This window comes from Chenopodium quinoa, unplaced genomic scaffold, assembly GCF_001683475.1.
Source record: "Chenopodium quinoa cultivar QQ74 unplaced genomic scaffold, ASM168347v1, whole genome shotgun sequence".
NCBI classification, from domain to species: Eukaryota; Viridiplantae; Streptophyta; class Magnoliopsida; order Caryophyllales; family Amaranthaceae; genus Chenopodium; species Chenopodium quinoa.
Genome location: NW_018742329.1, coordinates 5,532,206 through 5,552,451, shown reverse-complemented (window position 1 = coordinate 5,552,451; position 20,246 = coordinate 5,532,206). Strand labels below are relative to the sequence as shown.

At 33.9% G+C, this 20,246-nt stretch overlaps 3 protein-coding genes across 4 annotated transcripts; all 3 read right to left on the bottom strand.

Annotated features, from left to right (window-relative positions):
* Positions 1 to 1,164: 1,164 nt before the first annotated feature.
* On the bottom strand, positions 1,165 to 4,279 carry LOC110690851. Of its 2 annotated transcripts, XR_002505175.1 has the most exons (4): positions 4,033 to 4,279; positions 3,180 to 3,899; positions 3,020 to 3,079; positions 1,171 to 2,098 (listed from the first exon to the last, which is right to left on the bottom strand). XR_002505175.1 is itself a non-coding variant. In XM_021867739.1 (3 exons), the coding sequence occupies exons 2-3, from the start codon at positions 3,063 to 3,065 to the stop codon at positions 1,830 to 1,832; spliced, it is 315 nt and encodes a 104-aa protein (XP_021723431.1). In that variant the 5' UTR covers positions 3,066 to 3,899; positions 4,033 to 4,277; the 3' UTR covers positions 1,165 to 1,829. The 2 variants fall into 2 exon arrangements, 1 of the variants encoding a protein (XP_021723431.1); XM_021867739.1 differs by having other exon boundaries at positions 1,165 to 2,098; positions 3,020 to 3,899; positions 4,033 to 4,277.
* Positions 4,280 to 6,285: 2,006 nt separating this feature from the next.
* LOC110691862 (GDSL esterase/lipase At1g29660-like) lies at positions 6,286 to 12,167 on the bottom strand. The gene is made up of 5 exons (XM_021868832.1): positions 11,939 to 12,167; positions 10,562 to 10,686; positions 10,033 to 10,272; positions 9,666 to 9,906; positions 6,286 to 6,524 (listed from the first exon to the last, which is right to left on the bottom strand). Exons 1-5 carry the CDS (start codon positions 12,165 to 12,167, stop codon positions 6,286 to 6,288), a joined length of 1,074 nt encoding a protein of 357 aa, XP_021724524.1.
* A 2,934-nt stretch (positions 12,168 to 15,101) lies between these two features.
* Positions 15,102 to 19,345, bottom strand: LOC110690841 (probable isocitrate dehydrogenase [NAD] subunit alpha, mitochondrial). Its single transcript, XM_021867728.1, has 6 exons — positions 18,995 to 19,345; positions 18,799 to 18,853; positions 18,180 to 18,523; positions 16,861 to 16,970; positions 15,695 to 15,775; positions 15,102 to 15,315 (listed from the first exon to the last, which is right to left on the bottom strand). The coding sequence occupies exons 1-6, from the start codon at positions 19,160 to 19,162 to the stop codon at positions 15,303 to 15,305; spliced, it is 771 nt and encodes a 256-aa protein (XP_021723420.1). The 5' UTR covers positions 19,163 to 19,345; the 3' UTR covers positions 15,102 to 15,302.
* Positions 19,346 to 20,246: the final 901 nt, after the last annotated feature.

The following is a 20,246-nucleotide window of genomic DNA, read 5'->3' as shown; positions in this document are numbered from 1 at the left end:
ACCAAAACCCAAGTGTTAATGGAGTTTAAGAGTTTTTCCCAAAATATGGAATGCTCTTTCTAACTCCCACTCAAGCACTTTACTCCAAATCCCAAGGTTGATATTTATAGAGGAAAGTATGAGTGGGAATTTCTATCCCATCAATGTGGGATTCATGAAATTCCACAAATTAATTTAAAGCTAAATTAAATTAAATATATAAGCAATTAATAAATCAACAAGTGTCCTAGTCATATGTAAAGAGGAGTATGGACCACTTGGAGAGGAGGGGACCATACTTGCTCCCCACTCCTTCCTCTCCTTGTGACACTTGTCCACACCAAAAAACAAGCATACTTACTAGCTTCCCCTTTCTACCCGACCTAGGCCCACGGCCCAGCTAACCTCGCACCGTGCGGGCTACTAGCCGCAGCCAGCTCGGCCCAGCACGCCCACGCACATCAGTGCGGGCTGCTGATGCCGAGGGCGCTTCTAGCTAGCCACGCACATGTGCGGGCTGCTAGCAGTAGCGCACGCCAGCACGCCACACACTGCTTGCGGGCTGCTGGCCGTGCTGTGCTAGCATGCCTCGCACATGGTGCGGGCTGCTAGCCACGCCTTGCTAGCATGTGTCGCACATGGTGCGGGCTGCTAGCTCGATTAATCCCCTAGCACTCGGGATTCCGATGCTAGGGGTATTTTGGTCATTGTTGATTTATTACTAATTTGTCGTCTCGTCTTTTATTATTTTTGACTCGACTTCCGACGCTCGGTTTCGACGCTCTAAGCTTGAATTTTCACCGTCTAAATATTTAACACTCGGGCGACGAATTAATTTCTTCTGAATTAATTCATCGAGTCGGTTCGTATATTTTGCTTTGGTTTGACCCGAAGGGTTCAGTCAAGCTTAAGCTGTAATATTAATTATATTAATATTACAGATCGGAAGCGACCTCCACCCAGGCATTCCGATCACTTAACCTTACTGAATATATTAGCTTTCTAAGAATTCTGAACCCGCTATCAGAATAATACACTTGTTGAAGGACACCATTCCTTTTAGAGTACTACTTTCCTTTTCACCTTGAAAATTTAAACGATGAAAATACATAATTTGCAAAACCAGTAAACAACCACTAACATTTTGAGTAGTTTCATGATTCTTATACTTCTTAACAGCCTTCTTTAACTTTTTCAAAACATTTGAACACCAATCTAAAGCTTTGATTTCATCAACTTCTTCAACATCTTTCAGCAACTTCAATGAAACAGTCCGATTAGTAGTAGGAGCTAAAATGCTAGACATAGCATGAAGAACAAAACACCTCTTAAATTCTTCCCCTCCATCAACCAAATCAACCATCCAAGACTCCAATTTTGACAAATGAAGAGGTTGCTTATCCAAAAGACCATAATAAGATCTACATGTCTGAATGATACGTTTATGTACACTTTCATCTTCAGAATTTTTCTTAAGTTCAGGAACACAAAATCACTCATAGGCAAGCAAAAAACATCGCATATATCATTTCTAGTAACAACAAATTCTTTACCAGTAGCAATGGTAAACATGCAGCTACCACCATTGAAGTTTTCAACAAGCCAAGGTAACATTTCACGATTAACAGTTTTCAATTTCAAATGTAATAAACCACCAAAACCAACTTCTTCAACAGCCTGTTTTTGCTTAGAACTAAAGTTCTGCAACAAAAATTCCAAAGTATGTGGTCTACACCTTGCAATCAAGCGTCTTCGCTCCCTAAATAATAAAAATATAAAAAAAATAATTGAAACAATATAATCTAAAAATAAAATATAATTAAAAAATGCAAATAAAAAAACATGTATGCTTACACAAAAGTCTCAGAATCAGAATCAGAAAGCATTACAAAATTAGAATTATGCACTGTTTTGGCCTTCTTAGGTACAATTTTGGCCTTCTTAGGAATTATTTTGGCCTTGTCAGACTCTGGTTTGGCATTCTTAGAAACTATTATGGCCTTCTCAGGAACTGTCTTGGTCTTTTTAGGTATTTCTTTGCCCTTAGCAGGCTCTTTAGGCTTTGCTTTTCCCTTTGAAGGCAATTTATAACGATATCCACATATTGAACCACCTGTATCTAATTAAGAGAAATAACCAAATTGCAAATTCAGAAATTACTCATGGAAAAATTCAGAATAATGTGCATAAAGTGACCCTTGTAACTGCAATAAGTAATTTAACTGAAAAAATGACCATTTTAACTACATAAAGGTACCTTTTTAACAGCACAAAGTGACCCTTTTAACAACATAAAGTAACCTTTGTCATGCAAATATATGACACATATAGAACACAATCCATAAATGCACAAACAAAATGCGCATATGCCTGTTACTCAAAACACATCACAAAAAGTGACCCTTTTAAATGCATAAAGTGACCTTTTTAACCACAACAAGTAACCCTTTTAACTGAAAAAGTGATCCTTGTAACTGCATACAGTGACCCTTTTAACAACATAAAGTGACCTTTTTAACATCATAAAGTGACCATTAACAAGCATATAAATGACACATATGTATATTACTCAAACACAATGCACAAATGCACAAACACAATGCACATATGCATGTTACTCAAACATAGATGCACAAACATAATACACATATGCCTGCTATATTCATACTCTAACTAAAACATAAAACCTAAACCTAAAATCAATTTAATTAGCATTCTCTACTAAAAACCTAACATGAAAATTTTGAAGAATAATAAGCAATGATAAAAAATTCTGCAAACAAACATGCAAAATTTATTTAACATATAACAACACCACAACACATGTATAACAAATTTTTAACTAAGTGTATACAATGGACAATAAAATAAAGCAAAATTAAACATATTAATTTCAAATTTCAAATTCAATTATCATAATCTTCATGAAAAATCAAGTGAAAACTATAAAAATAACATGCAGTACTAATTCAACATATATAAGCGAAAATTCAATTGAAAATTTTGATAAAATAATGAAAAATTTAAGTAAACAACACACCTTCTTCAGAATCTGCAGACTTCTTTGTACTCTTCTTCTTCACCATAGCAGAATAAAACACTACGAAAATCGAAAACAAAAACAAAATAAAAAACCAAAAAATTGAAGAATCAAAACAACTTAAACTAACAAAAATCTCAATAAAAGTAAGTAAACGAACCTGAATTAAGCAAATAACAACTTCAAGTGAAAGAGAAGAGAGAAAAAGCTCAAAAATCGCCGATTGAGGAGAGAGAAAAAGCTCGAAATCGCCAGTTATACAGAGAGAAATCGCAGTTTAGAGAAAAACGAGGAGAGAGAAAGTAACTGGTGAATGAATGAGGAAGAGAGAGAAATCGCAGTTTAGAGAAAAAACGAGGAGAGAGAAAGTAACTGGTGAATGAATGAGGAAGAGAGAGAAAGTGATTCTATATTTTGGCAATAATAAATGCGATACGTGTGGGACATTAGCTTTGGCAGTTATTGGTTTCCAGAAGCTCGCCTACACCTTCACGCATCCAAAAACCAACACAACCCCAGCCACTTGAAACCACCTCTAGCCTATCGAATCTAACACATCCAAGCCCACACTAGCTACTTCGCAATTCCGCGATCCTCGCAGCAGCACCTTCCCTTTCTCTTAGCAGCACACATTCCCATGCCATCACCGCACCACCACCCTCTATCTATACCTCTTGACGCCACCAACAATAACACGAGCACACCCCATTAAGCAGCAAGTAGCAGCCATACTAACCATCATCCCAACCACAGTACACTAACAACCATAGCGCAACAATCAAATTTAAAAATTAATAATTGTAAATTCCTCTCACAAACTTCAAACTTCCCTAAATTAAACCACAATTGCACTAGTCACTGGAAGTAAAAGCCATCGCACCTGCATTAAATTCGCAATCGCAATCAATACATAAAAACACAATTACTTTAAACATTTTCGCATATACCTAACAATTGAAAAGGGGGGTTTGCACAAATTAAGCAAGATAAATATGGATTAAAGGAAAACTTACAATAATTGGAAGGAAATTCAACAGATTGGGGCTGAATTGGAGAAGAAATCGAGAAATTAGGTTTCTAGGGTTACAAAAAGGGGCTAAATTGGAGGAACTCGTGAAATTTGGGGGAAAATGGGTGAGAAAAGGGTCATTAAAGAGCACGTGCTACTCACGTGACTAAGTCAACGCCGGCGAAAAAAATCAACGACCAGATTCCGGTAATAAGTAGTCTTTTACAACATTTTTAAAAAAGAGGTAGTCATTTACAACAATTTTTTAAAAGGTAGTTTTTCACAAAAAGTTGTATATAAAAGGTATTTTTTCACAAAAAATCCTTACAAAAATTGTTACTCGTATATGTTAATTTTGGGCAAAAAAATTAAATGAAAATATAAAAAAGTTGTCACTTGTCTTCTCCTTGAAAAGAGTTTGTCACTGGACTCGTGTGCCGAGGTTGTCAATGACTTGGAAGAGGGAGAAGCCTCACCCCATGAGTCACCTTTCACATTGTGGTAAGCTAGCCCAAAATAGGAGAGAGTGTTGTGGGGAGGGTGTTGAGTCACCCATTGTGAGTGCTCTAATTTATTGAAAACTAAGGATGTGAGAGGGAATTTGACAAGAAGAAAAAGAATTGGACCATTGAAGATAATTTTATGGAATAATTGTACAATAATCACCTCTTAAATCACCCAAAAATTGATTTTACCACCCCTTTTTTTTTTATCTTTGTTTTAAATAACCATCTCTAAAAGTGAAAAACATTAGAAATCAACACCTTTTAACATTAGTCAAATCATGTTTTCGAGTATTTATAAGCTAATTTTTGATGGTTATTCTTCCTTCTTTAATGTACTTTCTTCACTTTTTGTCCTAATTGAATAAAAAATTGACTAAAAAAGTGGCGATTTTTAATATTTTACAGTTTTTAAAGTGGTTATTTTTTTTAAAAAAAATGGGGCTATAAAATCAATTTTGGGTGATTTAAGCAGTGGTTATTTACAATTTTCCTAATTTTATTCAATGGTCCAATTCTTTTGTAACATCACAAATTATTAGATTCCAAGGCCATTGAAGATTAAAATTCAGGTTGACCGTGAGATCAATTAGTGGGCACTTTTATAAGCAACACAAATGATAAAATAAAAAAAAATTGAAAAATAAAAAACAAGAAATGTGGGAATCTAATATATAATTGCAGAGTCACTTTTAATGCGAAGCCTCCAAAACCTCAATGCTAAACTCTCATACATTTGAGGGGTTTTTTTTTTTTTTTAATAAAAAAACACGACCAATCCCACTATTTTATTTTTTGTTTTTTTTTATCATTTTTTTTTTTAAAAAAATCAATAACTACCCATTCACTATTTCTTTTTGGTTTTTCTTTTGTTTTTTTTTTCAAGGGACTATTACTAACATTTTCACTTTCTGATTTTTTTTGGTACGTTGTATAACATATGACATGCATTAATACGAGTATACAGTTCTTTTATCAACAATTCACTATAGCACTCAAAATCCCCAACATTTCACTTTTATTTAAACACTACGTACTAACATTTCACTTTGTTTTACGAGTATTTTTTTTGGTACATAGTATAATATATGTCATGCATTAGTACGAGTATACAGTTTTTTTTATCGACAATTCACTATAGTACTCTAAATCTCCAACCCTTCAATTATATGCATTTTTTTTAGGGACTACCCTCCAAACATTTTCCACTTCTTTGATCATCAAAAACAAAAAAAAATGTACTACACGTTTTTGTGTAATTGGCCTAAGCGAATAACTACTTGGAACATAACAAAGTATGTAACTCCTAGAGCAAGACACTAACCCATATGACACTAACCGAGTAACACGAGTAACCTCTATAACATTGAACGGGTAACCTCTATAACTTTGAAAAAGTAAACCCCAAAATAGCATTGTGTGGCCACCGACATAAAAGAGTAAGATCCTGTTTTTTGAGCTTCTAAGCAAAGCATAGAATATTATATTTCAGCACAGCACATCACAGCAGATCTCAACACATTATTAATACGATTATTAATACTCAGTACAACAGAGCTAATTAGCGTTCAACAAAACCGACTAGTACAACTGAAGTCTAAATTATAACATCAAAATCAACTTTCCATATTTTAAATATTTTTTTTTTCTTATATATCCCGTACATTTTGCACGGGTACACCCAAGTTATCACCAAAAAATAAGAATGTTGATTAATAGAACAGTATATGTGGAGCAACAATAATACAGTGTCACTAATGTCTGTGCGTCGCTTTGCCCTGCTGATTGCTAGTTAATTCATTGATGTTCATCGGATTAGCGATCCGACGATCTGGAGAACTATATGCAGCTTCTGCTACTCCTCCATTTATAACATCAGTTGGATGAAATCCGTCGAAGAAAGCATACAAGTCTCGATTGGCGCATGGTGTACTATAAGGCTCACACTGGAAATCACTCCTCAATTTGCAACAAGTCGAGTTTGAATTAATACCTGCATTATTAAGCAATATGCTTTTGTACATTAGATATGTAGAAGTTACATTGTTTTAGTTAGGGGTGAAAGTTTGGTTTTCGGTTTAATTTATAGCCCAAACTGAAACCGAACCACTCTAATTCAGTTTTTGGAATTTTACAAACTACACCGTACCACTTTAGTATTGAAACCAAACCATATAAATTTCAGTTTTCAAAAAACAAACCGAATCACACGAAGCATATGGGCCTTGTTATTTGGGCCTTAATCTGCAATTTTTTGTGGGCTTTCAAACCATGTAAAAAAGGAAGATTATAGACACCGTCCAGCATTCATCTTCCTTTCTCCACATTTTAAGGTGAGAAATCTTTGCGTACAAAAATCTCCCTAGAAAAATCTAATTTCGCAAAATAACCTTCTTATCCCAATGATTATTCTTAATCAAACACAAAATTCCTCACATTAAATCAAATAGGTTGGTAGTAATTATCACTCTCGAAACTGAAAGTAGTGGCCAATTCTTTGAAGTTCAACGAGGGCTTTCATGGTCGTTGTTGCGATGATGTGTGGAGAAAAGTCGGCAGTGTAAGGCTAAGATCGGCGAGTAGAAGAGTAAGAGCTAGCTAGAGCTGTCAAAAATTGACTTGACCTGAGAATCCAACCTTAACCGATAATGATTTGAACCTGACGTGTATCCGAACAATTGTGGTGAAACGAGTGACCTATAACCCGACCTGAATCCAACCTGATGTTAACAACCAATCAATTTGATCCAATATTTTATGACCTGAACCCAAACCTACACCCAACCTTATGGTAACCGTCAACCGATTTAATCCTACCTGACAACAATTCAAACCCGAATCAGTACCCGACCCAATTAGAACCTGAAAATGGTTATAACCCAACACAACCAGTTATTGACCCGAGTCATAGAAGGTATAATGAAAAATTTTATATACTTTTTTTTCCAGCTTATATATTGGTACAATTATGTAAACCCTTAATCCTTAACAGCATATTGGTACAATTTGTTCGGCTGATATACTTTTTGTTCTCTTTTACTTCGCGTATAGGTTTAATAAAATTTTGATAATGCTTGATCAAATTTTTCTAGGTGTAACTATATATGTAGATTCAACTTGGCCACTAAACATCAATATTTATTCGAATTGAACTTGAACTAAAACAAAGAATGGTCCAACTTTAAGATTATCCGACCAAATCTGATCCAACACTAACCCGAACCCCAATGTATCATCTATTAACCCACCCAAACTCAACTCAACACAACCTGAACCTGAAATTGAACCTGACTTGAATTTTACTCAAATCGAACCTGACCTACACCCAAAAGGGTGAATGACCCGGAATAATCTGAATCAAAATTGACCCAACCCGAATCTAAACCTGATCTGAGGCTATATTGACCGACATAACCTGTTCCTGATTTAACCCGACCTGAACCCGACTTGAATACTTAAATTGACAACTATAGTAGGAGCTGAGAGTAGGAGAATGAGAGGCTGAGAGAGGATGGATGTAAGATTAGATTTTTTTTTTCTTCCTGTATATACTTAGGCTAAAATCAGAGTTGGGCTAGGGTAAATTTAGGGTTTGGGCCAAAATTTCAGTTTGGTTTTAATTTTTTTGGTTTTCAATTCATCAAACCGAAAACCAGCTCTTTTTTTTTTTTATTTTTTTATAAAACCAAACCGGACTACATTAGAAAAAAAATACCAAACCATAGTTCGGGTTTTCGGTTTGGTTTGATTTTAAACCGAATTAGTTTCACTCCTAGTTTTAGGGCCTGTTCCCATTGACTGAACTCAGCTGAACTGAACTGAACTGAACTGAACTGAACTGAGCTGAACTAAGCTTAACTTAACTTAACTTAACTTAACTTAACTGAACTTAACTTATTAATTAGTGATTTTTAACTACGGATTAGTGATCTTTGATTATTTATTGATTATTTATTACTATACATATGTGTATATACAAATGTACATATTATTATTAATATTATTATTATTATTATTATTAATTATTGATGATTATTATTATTATTTATTGATTATTATTATTAGTATTATTATTATTATTATTATTATTATTATTATTATTATTTATTGATGATTATTATTATTATTTATTGATTATTATTATTAGTATTATTATTTCAATTATTATTGTTATTATTATTATTATTATTATTATTATTATTATTATTATTATTATTATTATTATTGTTTAGGGTAATTTACCCTGCCACGTGGCCCAATCAGAAGGTGACACGTGTCAGCCCCAGATTGGTCTAAAATGGACCAATCCCTGCTCGACACGTGTCATTCCCGGAATTAAGGGAAAAGGCGGCCTTCAGGCCCAAATCCCGAGAATGTCGCCAAACGGCGCAGCCCACCAATGATTAGGGTTCAGTAACCTAATCAGGGGCACAATTCCCAAAGACCCTATAAATAGGGAGATGTCCCTTATTTTGAGGACACGTTTTACCATTTATTACACATTTTACTCTTTGATAGAGACATCCTAAGCTTGGAATCCGAGCAGATCCCCACCTAAATTTCCGCACCTTTTTTTCTCCCTTCAAGTTTCTAACTTGTGCGTCGGAGGCGGAGCACCACCCAACTGGTGTCTCCGTTTGTTTTGCAGGTACAGCTCACCCAGGATCAGTCTTCGTGTTGTAACTCTCCCGAGGGACAAAAACACCCAAAACAATTATTATTTATTGATTATTATTATTATTATTATTATTATTATTATTATTATTATTGTTAATAATAATAATAATAATAATAATAATAATATTGTTGTTGTTGTTGTTGTTGTTGTTGTTGTTGTTGTTGTTGTTGTTGTTGTTGTTGTTGTTGTTGTTGTTGTTGTTGTTGTTGTTGTTGTTGTTGTTGTTGTTGTTGTTGTTGTTGTTGTTGTTGTCGTCGTCGTCGTCGTCGTCGTAATAAGAGCTTAAAAGAATGAAATTTGGCTTTATATCATTAGCAATATCATAGACGTAAATTAAGAGCTGAACTGAACTGAACTGTACTGAATTTCAACGGAAGAGAACAGGCCCTTAGTATAGTTTGAACTAATAATGTGACAACTAGCTTAGTACACATGTTAAATTATTACATAACGTACCTGCAGGAAGGGGGCTTAAGGCTTGCAGGTTGGAGAGGCTAATTAGCGTAAATTTAGCCCCAGGGAGCATCGCATTCAATTCATCCACAAGCGATTTAAGCTTTGTATTGAACATATTCGCGGCTTGGTTGATTTCATCCACACAGCCAGTTGCATTGTTCCTAATAATTTGAGACGGAATGCAACCAAGATTACCAATGCCGAAAATTGCAAACTTTCTAGCACCAGTAATGTATAGTGTCTAAAACAACAACAAAAATAAAACCAAAATTAATGTGTAGTAAACATAATCGATGTTATTTAACATCATTGCTTAAAATAAATAGATTAAGGAGGGATCAGTGTTGAGAAGCAACAAAGAAAATACCCGTAATCGTGATCTATATCGAGAAATTAATAGATCAGCATACTGATCAGGGGTGAAGACCCTCTGTGATGGATAATATTGCGGCAAGAAGTAATTGTTAAGGTAGTCATTGCTACCAATATTCACAGTGTACAAGCACTTGTTCAAGTAGTTTGAAACTGGATCAAAAACCATAAATTGGAGCCTTAAGATGGTCATCATATAATTTTGTATTTGTCGATCCAACCATATCCGATCACCCTGTGATAAAATTTTATGATTAATACTAATGATTATATTTACATACAGGCTTATGTCACGTACATATTTAGTTAGTACTAGTACGAATTTATTGATGAACTATTTCCTAGTTTGTCATATATACTTGAGATCAGTTTGTGGCCAGTTGTTAATAGTATGATTTTTTTTTTTAAATTTATTTATTTATTTATTTATTTTTGAGAAGCAAGTTACTTCGTATTATAGTACAATGTCATTGTCAATTTAGGAAAAAATGTATGTATTATAGAAGTAGAAATTACGATCATACCAATTGTGCTCCAGTTTCCATGAGAATTCCACCAGAACCAGATGCAAAATTGACACCTCTCAAAATATCTTGACCCATTAGATCTTTATAGGGAGCTATAGTCTTGTCGAATCCCAGATATGTAGCTGTAAATTTAACAAATTTGAATATACTATTAAGCAAATTACAATACAAAATTGCAAAAATAAATAAAGTGTATCTATTAATAGAACAAAATATTACATATTACTAAATCTAAAAGAGGAATACCCAGTTAATTCCCCACATAAACCACCATTCAAGTATATATATCCAGGAAGTCTATGATTAACAACTAGCATATCCATGACTAGAGCTGGCCGGTATGGGTCGGGTCGATCTACGGACGACAAGGGCACGACACGATAGCGGCCTGACATGGTACTAAAAATGAGGGGCGGGCCATGGGCCGCGCCGTAAACAAAAAATTAAAAATTCGACACAAACTCAGCATGAGCCCTCAGGCGGCACAAACTTTTAGCACGCAAGCACGACCCATAATAATAAAAATAATTATAAATAAATATAAATAATTAAAATAAAAACAATTAAAAGAAATATTATAAAATTAAAATAATAAAAAGAACCATAATAATATAAAAAACTATAACTAATAAAAAATAAAAATAATTTAGATGTTAAAATTAATTAATTAATAATAAAATTAATTAATTAATAATAAAATATTTGATTTATAATAAAAAAAAATATATAATGGGTTAGCCCGTGGCCTGGCATGACCTGGCTCGCTAGACACACGTGGGTCATGCTGTGAAGTGGGGTGTGCCATTTAGTGGCATGTGCCACCATCACCCAGGCCCAGAACGATACGGTAGGACTTACTGATCGGGACGACCCGAGATGGCCGGCACGATGTCTAGCACTAGCCATGACCAAGCCCGTATGTTATAGGTCCAAAACTTTAGTTACACATAGCACACATAAGTTAATAGACACATCAAAGCCATCATTTTCTTTTTATATGGCGATGATTCCCAGTCTTATATCCACGGCATTGGCAGTACACACAACATATACAATTCATCCAATGTATTTTGTGTATTCTTTACATTATTGCATACTATAGCTAGTACTAATATAATGAATGTATGAACTTTTATATAGGTATAACAAAACCTGCCAAAGCTAAAAGAAAATATTGTTGAAGTATTGTGAGAAAATTAAAATATATTTGTCAAAAGAATTATAAGCCAGTGATTAGAATTTTGAGCTATAAATTCTTTAATATACTTGGTATTTTATTTATGATCATCCCTATCGAATTGATTTTTCAATTTTTCAAAGGACGGATCAATGAGGTAAACTTTTTTGGTAATTGATGAAATGAGGTATACTTACATATATAATCCTCAATAGTCCGATTATTGGTAAACCTGCCAGTTGGTACACCGCCAGGAAAATCAACCCCATACGGAGGGTAATTTGCTTTAACCATTGTCCTGAGGTTATTGTTGTTTCCAACATCGGACAACGAGTCCCCAAAAATGAAGTAACATGGCACTTTTGGTTCACCCTTAACCAAAACCCCGCAAACCAGAAAAATAACAAAAATTATAATTCGTAACATTTTGGGAATTGATTGCGTGAGAAGTTAGTCTTACAACTTTGTGATACTGAAGATGAGATTAGTGGTGTTGGATTCATGGATTGCATGTTGCTACCATACTTATAGAGTTAAAGCACGTGATTATGATAAGGAAACCCATGCAACGTACGTCATTTCAAAATGTTTAAGTTTGTTTAAAAAAAATCAATTATTAAAGGATTAAGACTAGTTGATGCCCATTTTATTGAATAATTTAGTTGATAGTTGGTCTTATCATCTGTTAAATGACGTGTGATTCTGTTAGATGATTTGACCCGTTAATCGGATACATACGCTACTACAGAGAAGCATTTTAAGATATTTTTTGTGATTTTCCATGTTGATTGATAGAATATATGATAAGATATTCTATCATTGATAAAAAATTATCAATCAAGTTAATCAAGTGGAGTGTGTTCATTGTAGTCGCTAGAACGTCAAGTACGACCATATAAAAGTTGCAAACTTAAATTTATAGTAGGGTGCATTTGATTTTTATTAAATATTTAACAATTATTGATCCAATAAATTTTTGTAGAATACACTCTTAGAGTTTTGAAATAGAGTACTAATTTATGATAATCTTGACCCACTATTATCATAAACTGATCTTCTTCAAAACATGCAAATATATACTTCATCCCGTTCCAATAATATCACAACAAGGATGAAATTACGCATCTCAAAATACATTTTATATATTAAATGTTTATAATTGTGTAAGTACAAATTTTTGTATGCGGCTGGGGTTATTTGTAGAATGTTACTGGTTTTGTCAGCGGTTACTTGTAGGGTGTTACTTATTTTGTCAGGGGTTATTTGTAGGGGTTACTTGTATTATGGGGTTACTTGTATGAGTGTTACTGGTTTTGTCAGGGGTTACTTGTATTCTGGGGTTACTTGTATGGGTGTTACTAGATTTGGTCAGGGGTTACATGTAGCGTGTTACTGGTTTTGTATGATGGAGTTTTGGTCTAATGTTACTTGTAGGAGTTACTCAGAATACAAGTAACACCTACAAGTAACCCCACGATACAAGTAACCCATACAAGTAACCTCATAATACAATTAACCCATATAAGTAACACTAGTGGAAAAAAGTTATCTGTAACGGGCAAAAAGGGCCCATCCGTAACGGACAGCGTCCGTTACGTACACGGCCGTTACGGATGGCCATTATTATTCGTAACGGGCACCGTCTGTTACGAATAACTACTTATTCGTAACGGGCACTTACAATGTCCGTTACGAATAAGTAGTTATTCGTAACAGGCGTTTTAGGTGCCCGTTACGAATAAGTAGATATTCTTAACAGGCGTTTAAGGTGCCCGTTACGAATAAGTAGATATTCTTAACAGGCGTTTAAGGTGCTCGTTACGAATAACTACTTATTCGTAACGGGCGTTTCTAGTGCCCGTTAAGAATAACTACTTATTCGTAACGGGCGTTTCTAGTGCCCGTTAAGAATAACTACTTATTTGTAACGGGCGTTTCAGGTGCCCGTTACGAATAACTACTTATTCGTAACGGGCAATTACAATGTCCGTTACAAATAATCTCCGATTAAGACAAAAATTCAGGGGCATTTGTAACTAGTATTTCAGGTGCTAGGTACAAATACCCCTATTCTTCTTTCCATTTACCACCTAAATTATTACATTCTAAAAGACTTATTATTCCTTGACAAACAACAATACTAATAACACCTGCATATTTGCAGTAAAATATCATGTAAATGCTAGACAAATCCTGTATTACACACTGTACTACTACTTGTTTTTTATACTCTCCTATATACACTTATGACTTCGTGTTAAAATTCTCAGCAAATTTCATCTGACATCATTAGAACAGTTGCATCTGCATTCTCTTGTCAGCATTCTCTTCCTCACCTTGTTTTTCATCTGCATCAGTTGCAGATAACATATCCCCTGCAGCTGTATTGACCGTCTCTCGGACTCATCACCAGTATTGATATTCACTGAGGTCGAACTAGGAAAATTATGCATGACAGAGGAAGATGGTGGTAAAACTAACTCACCACTCTCATGATCAGACTCCATAATAATAATGCATGACCCAGCACAAGCCTTCTGTGTACTTCAAGACCTAAAACCAAAACAATATTAATCTAATAGTCTGGATAAACTGAAACAGTAAACAAAACACACTATTAGAGAAAGACTTCTACATAACACCACATAAAAATTATCTGGTCACAGCCCATGTAAAGAACTAAAGAAGGCATCTTGATAAATATTCTCCTCTCCTTCACAAGTATATTATCTTTTATAATCCATATAAAACTCTAGTGTATACTCAATTTACAAAAGAGTGTCAATGTTCCAACTTTGGCCATTAGGAACAAAACAGCATTATACACTCTTATCAATTAATCAAAGCCTTAATACCATACATTATACGTGTATATATTAAAAGTAACTGAGCAACAACTTCATGACATCCATAAAGAGCATCAGCCTTCAATCCCACCCACTAACAGAACTAATTTTTATTCAACATTGTTTCGATTTCAACCTCCTAATACATAACACTACTACAAAAAAGGGTTTATAGAACGGTTTAAAGAGGCTTTATAGAACGCTTGAGGACCGTTGTCCTGCTAAGCGATGTGTAAAGTATATAGAACGGTTCATGTAGGCCACCTGTATACTCAACTATAGAGAACGGTCATCTAACACAAACGTTCTCTATTTCCTAACTAAAATCACAAAATAAAGAAGGAATAAAGAACGGTTAGGCTACATAACCGTTGTATACTTACATTAGTAAAGAGAACGGTCAAGAATGATAACAATTCTCTAATCCTTCTTTTTAAAAAAAAAAAAAAAACTAATATACAGTATTTGTATATACAAATACCGTATTTTAATTTCTTGCTTAAATAATAAGGAATTAAAATGAAATTACGATATTTTAAATCAGATCATTCAAAATCACTAACAAAAACAAACAAGGTGTATTATACAACAATTCATACTCTCCGTATGATAAAACAAATGAAAACTCAAGTACAATTATAGTTCAAAAAAGCTGAAGAATAAAAGATTGCATTTATGGATTCCATGAAGCTTTTTTATCCTTTCTCCTATTGTCCTATGTGATTAATCTGTAGAAAGAACAAAAAAAAACATAAAATGTATTAGAGGCACTATTAAAAAAAAAGATAGTACATTTTTAATTCCCGAAGATTATTACTAGGAACCCAACACATATTAACTATTTTCATCTCATTACCAAACAGGTGCAGCAAAAAAAAAAAAAAAAAAAAAAAAAAAAAAAAAAAAAAAAAAAAAAAAAAAACATTCAAGGCATTTCCAAAAAATATAAGTTAAATTAATCATTATGTTCTTCAAAAAAATTGTAGAAGCATCGAACCTATAATTAAACGAAACAACTGACACATCGATTAAAAAAATTCTCCATATCATAAGCTTACAAAATTATATAAATCAATATTAAAAAAAATTAAAAGATTAACAACAAACCTTGAATATGAGTCACCGACCCAATTTTGGGTGGTCGCCGGCACGTAACGGTGTCGAATGTACTTCAGATATTTCAAACATCTACAAAATGTAAAGACAAAAACTTTGCATCGATTGATAATCTTCAACCAAAACGATCTAATAATGACTGTAAAATCCGTAAATTGTGAAAAAAATTTAAATTTAAAAGAACTGAAGGCTCATGATTTGATGAATTTATCTCATAGAAGAGTAGAAGAAATTTAGAAAAAAAAAAAGAATTCAACAGTAGAAAGTCTCGAATATAGCTGACGATAACTTGATAGAAACACTTAAAAAAAAATTGCCTTTAAACTTAAGAGAAAGGAAGGTGATTTAGTGATAACAAACAAGGTGTATAAACGGCGGCTAGCAAAATAAACATAGGTGGAGTTAGGTTTTTGTTTCTTTTTCATTTTTGTTTTGCACGAAGTAGGTTTTTGTTTCTAAGGATACAGAACGGTTCTATATCTTCTGAAATATATTAATTGTGTTTTTTTTTTTGTGGGTTAAAATAATATAGAACGGGTAATAAGCTAACCGATCTATATTCTTTCATTTATAAAACACCTATAAGTGAAAACCGTTCTATTAAATTTTATAAAACGCTTAAGCAAGTTGACCGTTCTCTATCTTGCGTTTCTTATTCCACTTTTTGTAATAGTGTAAACTAGGTGCTCATGTGCTTCAACAATGAGCCCACTAGTAATGATCAAGGTCCCAAATATTGCTCAAATCTAGCTAGTTTACTTGTCACCGTAAGAAAGGGCACGTCACAGATTCAGCTATTCCTACCAGCATAGAGTCAACAAACTAAATAGATTAAAAAAAATGAAAAAGAGATTTACCAGTTTTAAGCTTTCAATATAACAACTTTATAAGTATAAAATATATAATTAAAATAAATAACTAAATAAAAGCCTTGTTCGTTCTAGCCTATATCTTTTCCCTTGTGTGAGAATCGTTAGAGTGTAAAAATCAATCTTGAATTGCACTTTTTTGCCAAGATACCAACATAAAAGTATTTAGAAGCTATCAAGAACATACATAGCTTAGGATGCAGAACTCAGGGATATCTTAAAGCTACGGGAAATGCATAAATTTGATGAATGAATTACACAGAGAAATACAAAAGGATGAGTACTGACCGACTGTGGAAAACTGCAGCGTAGAACCAACAATTCATTGCCAAGATACCATAGATATGCCACAATCCAGAATATTCATAATATGTCTTCCGCTTATCCGTCAAAGGCAACTTGTAATAAACAAGAATAAAGAATGACATCCAACCGTGAGTTTTTTTTTTTTTTTTTTCCTGACAGCCCTTACAAGGAAATACAAATGACTTCACATTACAAAAATGAGATAGATCTGCAGACATTTAGAAGCACATACAAAGATAGCAAGAGATAATATAAAAAGAGGCCAACATAAACCAAATTGATATAGATCTCTAGAAGAATAGTTTGATGTAAACCAAATTGCTTTTTAGCTACCACAATTGTCACATTAACGACCACATACTCCAGACTTAGATAGGTGAATACATTCATTTAAGTAAAGCTTTTGGCTTTAGCCTTTAGGTCATTAAAAACCAGATTGAAATGTCATAATCATTAAATCTAGACATATATACAAGCCCTAGTTAGCATCAAGGCAAAATTAAACAACAGTAGCATACTCATTGCATTGTCAGTAATGGGTCGAATAAGAGCCATGTTGTACTCGTAACATAATGAATGGCTCAAGTAATGACACTGTAGAAGTATTAAGGTAAGTTTGAGGGTAGTACAACTCCAATGATGGAACAGAACAAGGAGATTTGCAAAGAATACCAGAAGAAAACCACATTAACCGTCCGTCACTCTCCTCATTTAACAGTTAACACATAGTAGATTTCAAGTGCTTTCAGTTGGACGGTTTCTTTCAAAAAATACAGTATGAATTGGGGACAGGGGGGTTTCTATTGTTGATAGTACATACTATCTAACTTACATTGACAACACAAGATGGTTATCATTGCACCATGTAATTGGTTTACCAACAAAACAGAAACTAGTTTCAGAACCTCAAAGCCACGATAGGCCATAGAAATGTTACAAAGATAATAAAGAAAACAAAAGAAATTCGTTCTAGTATCCCTAAATAAAAAGTAATAAAAAGAATATGATCCTTTTTCCTCCTAATACACATATTAGCATCTATATATCCATAGCATACCTTCAAAAATAGTCAAAAGTCAGACCATAAATCACTGATGGGCATACATATCATTTCCAAGATACCATTAGTCACTATAGAATTGTAAATTATCAATCTATGTGAAAGTAACACGCATTATAATACACTTATCATAAAATTATGCATAAAAAAGAATATTAATCTGACAAACTAACAATAATTCCACAAATTAAATTAAAATAATAATAAGAACAGTAATTAAACAAAAATAATCCATTTTTACCTTGAGACTCTCAACAACACCATGAACAATCTCATGCTCTAAACCAGCATACTCTCCTCCAGAATTCTCTCTAATAACAACAATATCAACATTATCATGTCTAGTTTGAATACCTTTGACATTAAAACAATGAACTAATGAAGCGTAAAGATCAAGCTCCTTTCTCAGATGAACATTCAACGAACTAACCCCACCACCGACAGGTGTCATCAACCCACCTTTGATACAAACCTTATTCTCTCGAATTGATTCAAGAACACCTTCTGGAATCTTCTTCATATCACCATGAACCTCGTACTTGTCGAACACGATTGGCGCATGCATTGCATCCATAACTTGTTCGACTGTGCCCGTAACAAAAAAAGAAATTGATCAAATCTAAACAAAAATAGGAAAAGTTACAGACTTCATAGCAAATAATCACTCAAAATTATCATATCAACACAAAAAAACAAGCAAAAACTAGCAAAAAAAAAACAGCAAAATTCGACTATTAACCCCAATTTGACGAAGAAACTGAATTCACAAAATCGATTGAACATACAAAAACAAAATTGACAACTGACAGTACAATCGAAACACTAATCCAGAAAAAATAACGCATAAATGAAGATCTTACTTCTTCCCATGGCGGCAAAACTTGAAGAAAAGCTGAGCTCCAAAAATCGAAAACCCTAAGAAGGGGAACAAGAAGAAGGGGAAATTAAAAGTTAGGGTTTACTTTGAAATCACTCTCCTGATAAATCAAATTCAACAAATCAAAAAACCCTAATTTCAAATTGAATATGAACAATGGAAAAGAGAGAGGAGATTACAATTTTGGAGCGGCAGGGTTTGCCGCAGGAAGAGCAGACGAGATTAAGAACAAGCTTAGTAGACTTAGAGAAATTGGAGTGAGAAGTGAGCTCCGCATGTTGTTGATCTTCTTCTACGGATTTCAGAAGAGCTCCACAATCTCCGCACTGCAACGATACGCCTGACATCCTCGATTCTCAATAGAGAGAGAAAAAACGGAGCTTGAGGTGATAACCGAGTTGCTTCAATGGAGTTGAGGGATCTGAGGACGACGACCGAGCTACTTCAACATTGGATAGAGAAAGGGGAAATAATATTTTGAGAGAAAGAGTGAGAAAGGGGAAATTAAAAGTTAGGGTTTACTTTGAAACTATTCGTAACGGGCAAGGTTGGTTGGTTACGACTAGTTGGTTATTTGTAACGGGCAAAATTTGTTGGTTACGACTAGTTGGTTATTCGTAACGTGCAAGACTTGTTGGTTACGACTAGTTGATTATTCGTAACGGGAAGACTTGTGGGTTACGACTAGTTAGTTATTCGTAACGGACATTGAATTTTCCCGTTACAAATGATGTAATTGTAACGGAAAATCATATGCCCGTTACAAATAGCTTGTTACAAATAAGATTTTTTCCATTAGTGTAACCCCAGATACAAGTAACTCATACAAGTAACCCTAGAATACAAGTAACACCCTACAAGTAACCCCTGCCACATCTTGTGGCTTTCCGCACTGAAAAACCTCTGTTGTGTAAGAGTTAAATTATAAAAAGTTGATCTTATGAAAGTATTTTATGAGACAGATTTAACAACATCCCACATGATTATATTTTACTTAATGTCATAATTGCTTTGCCTTCATTCATGGCTCTTGGCCGAAATATAATTAATGGAGTACAAGATAATTATGGCAAGAATATTATCTAGTTTACATAAAATTATCTTTTCCAATTATGTATCCTAACCAATCATATCAAATTATATCAAATCTTTCCCATATATTGTAACATGCACCACCCCCCTCTCAAGGTTGAAGCATGGTGATGATCGGAAAATGCCCAACTTGGACAATAGAAAATCAAATTGTCGCTTGTCAAGTGCCTTCGTAAAAATATCTGCCAAATGGGAATTTTGTAGGAACATATGAAGGAGCAATAATGCCATAAGTAATGGCTTCTCTCACAAAATGACAGTCAACCTCGATGTGCTTGATTCTTTCATGAGAAACCGAATTTTTAGCAATTTTCAAAGCTAACTGACTATCACAAAACA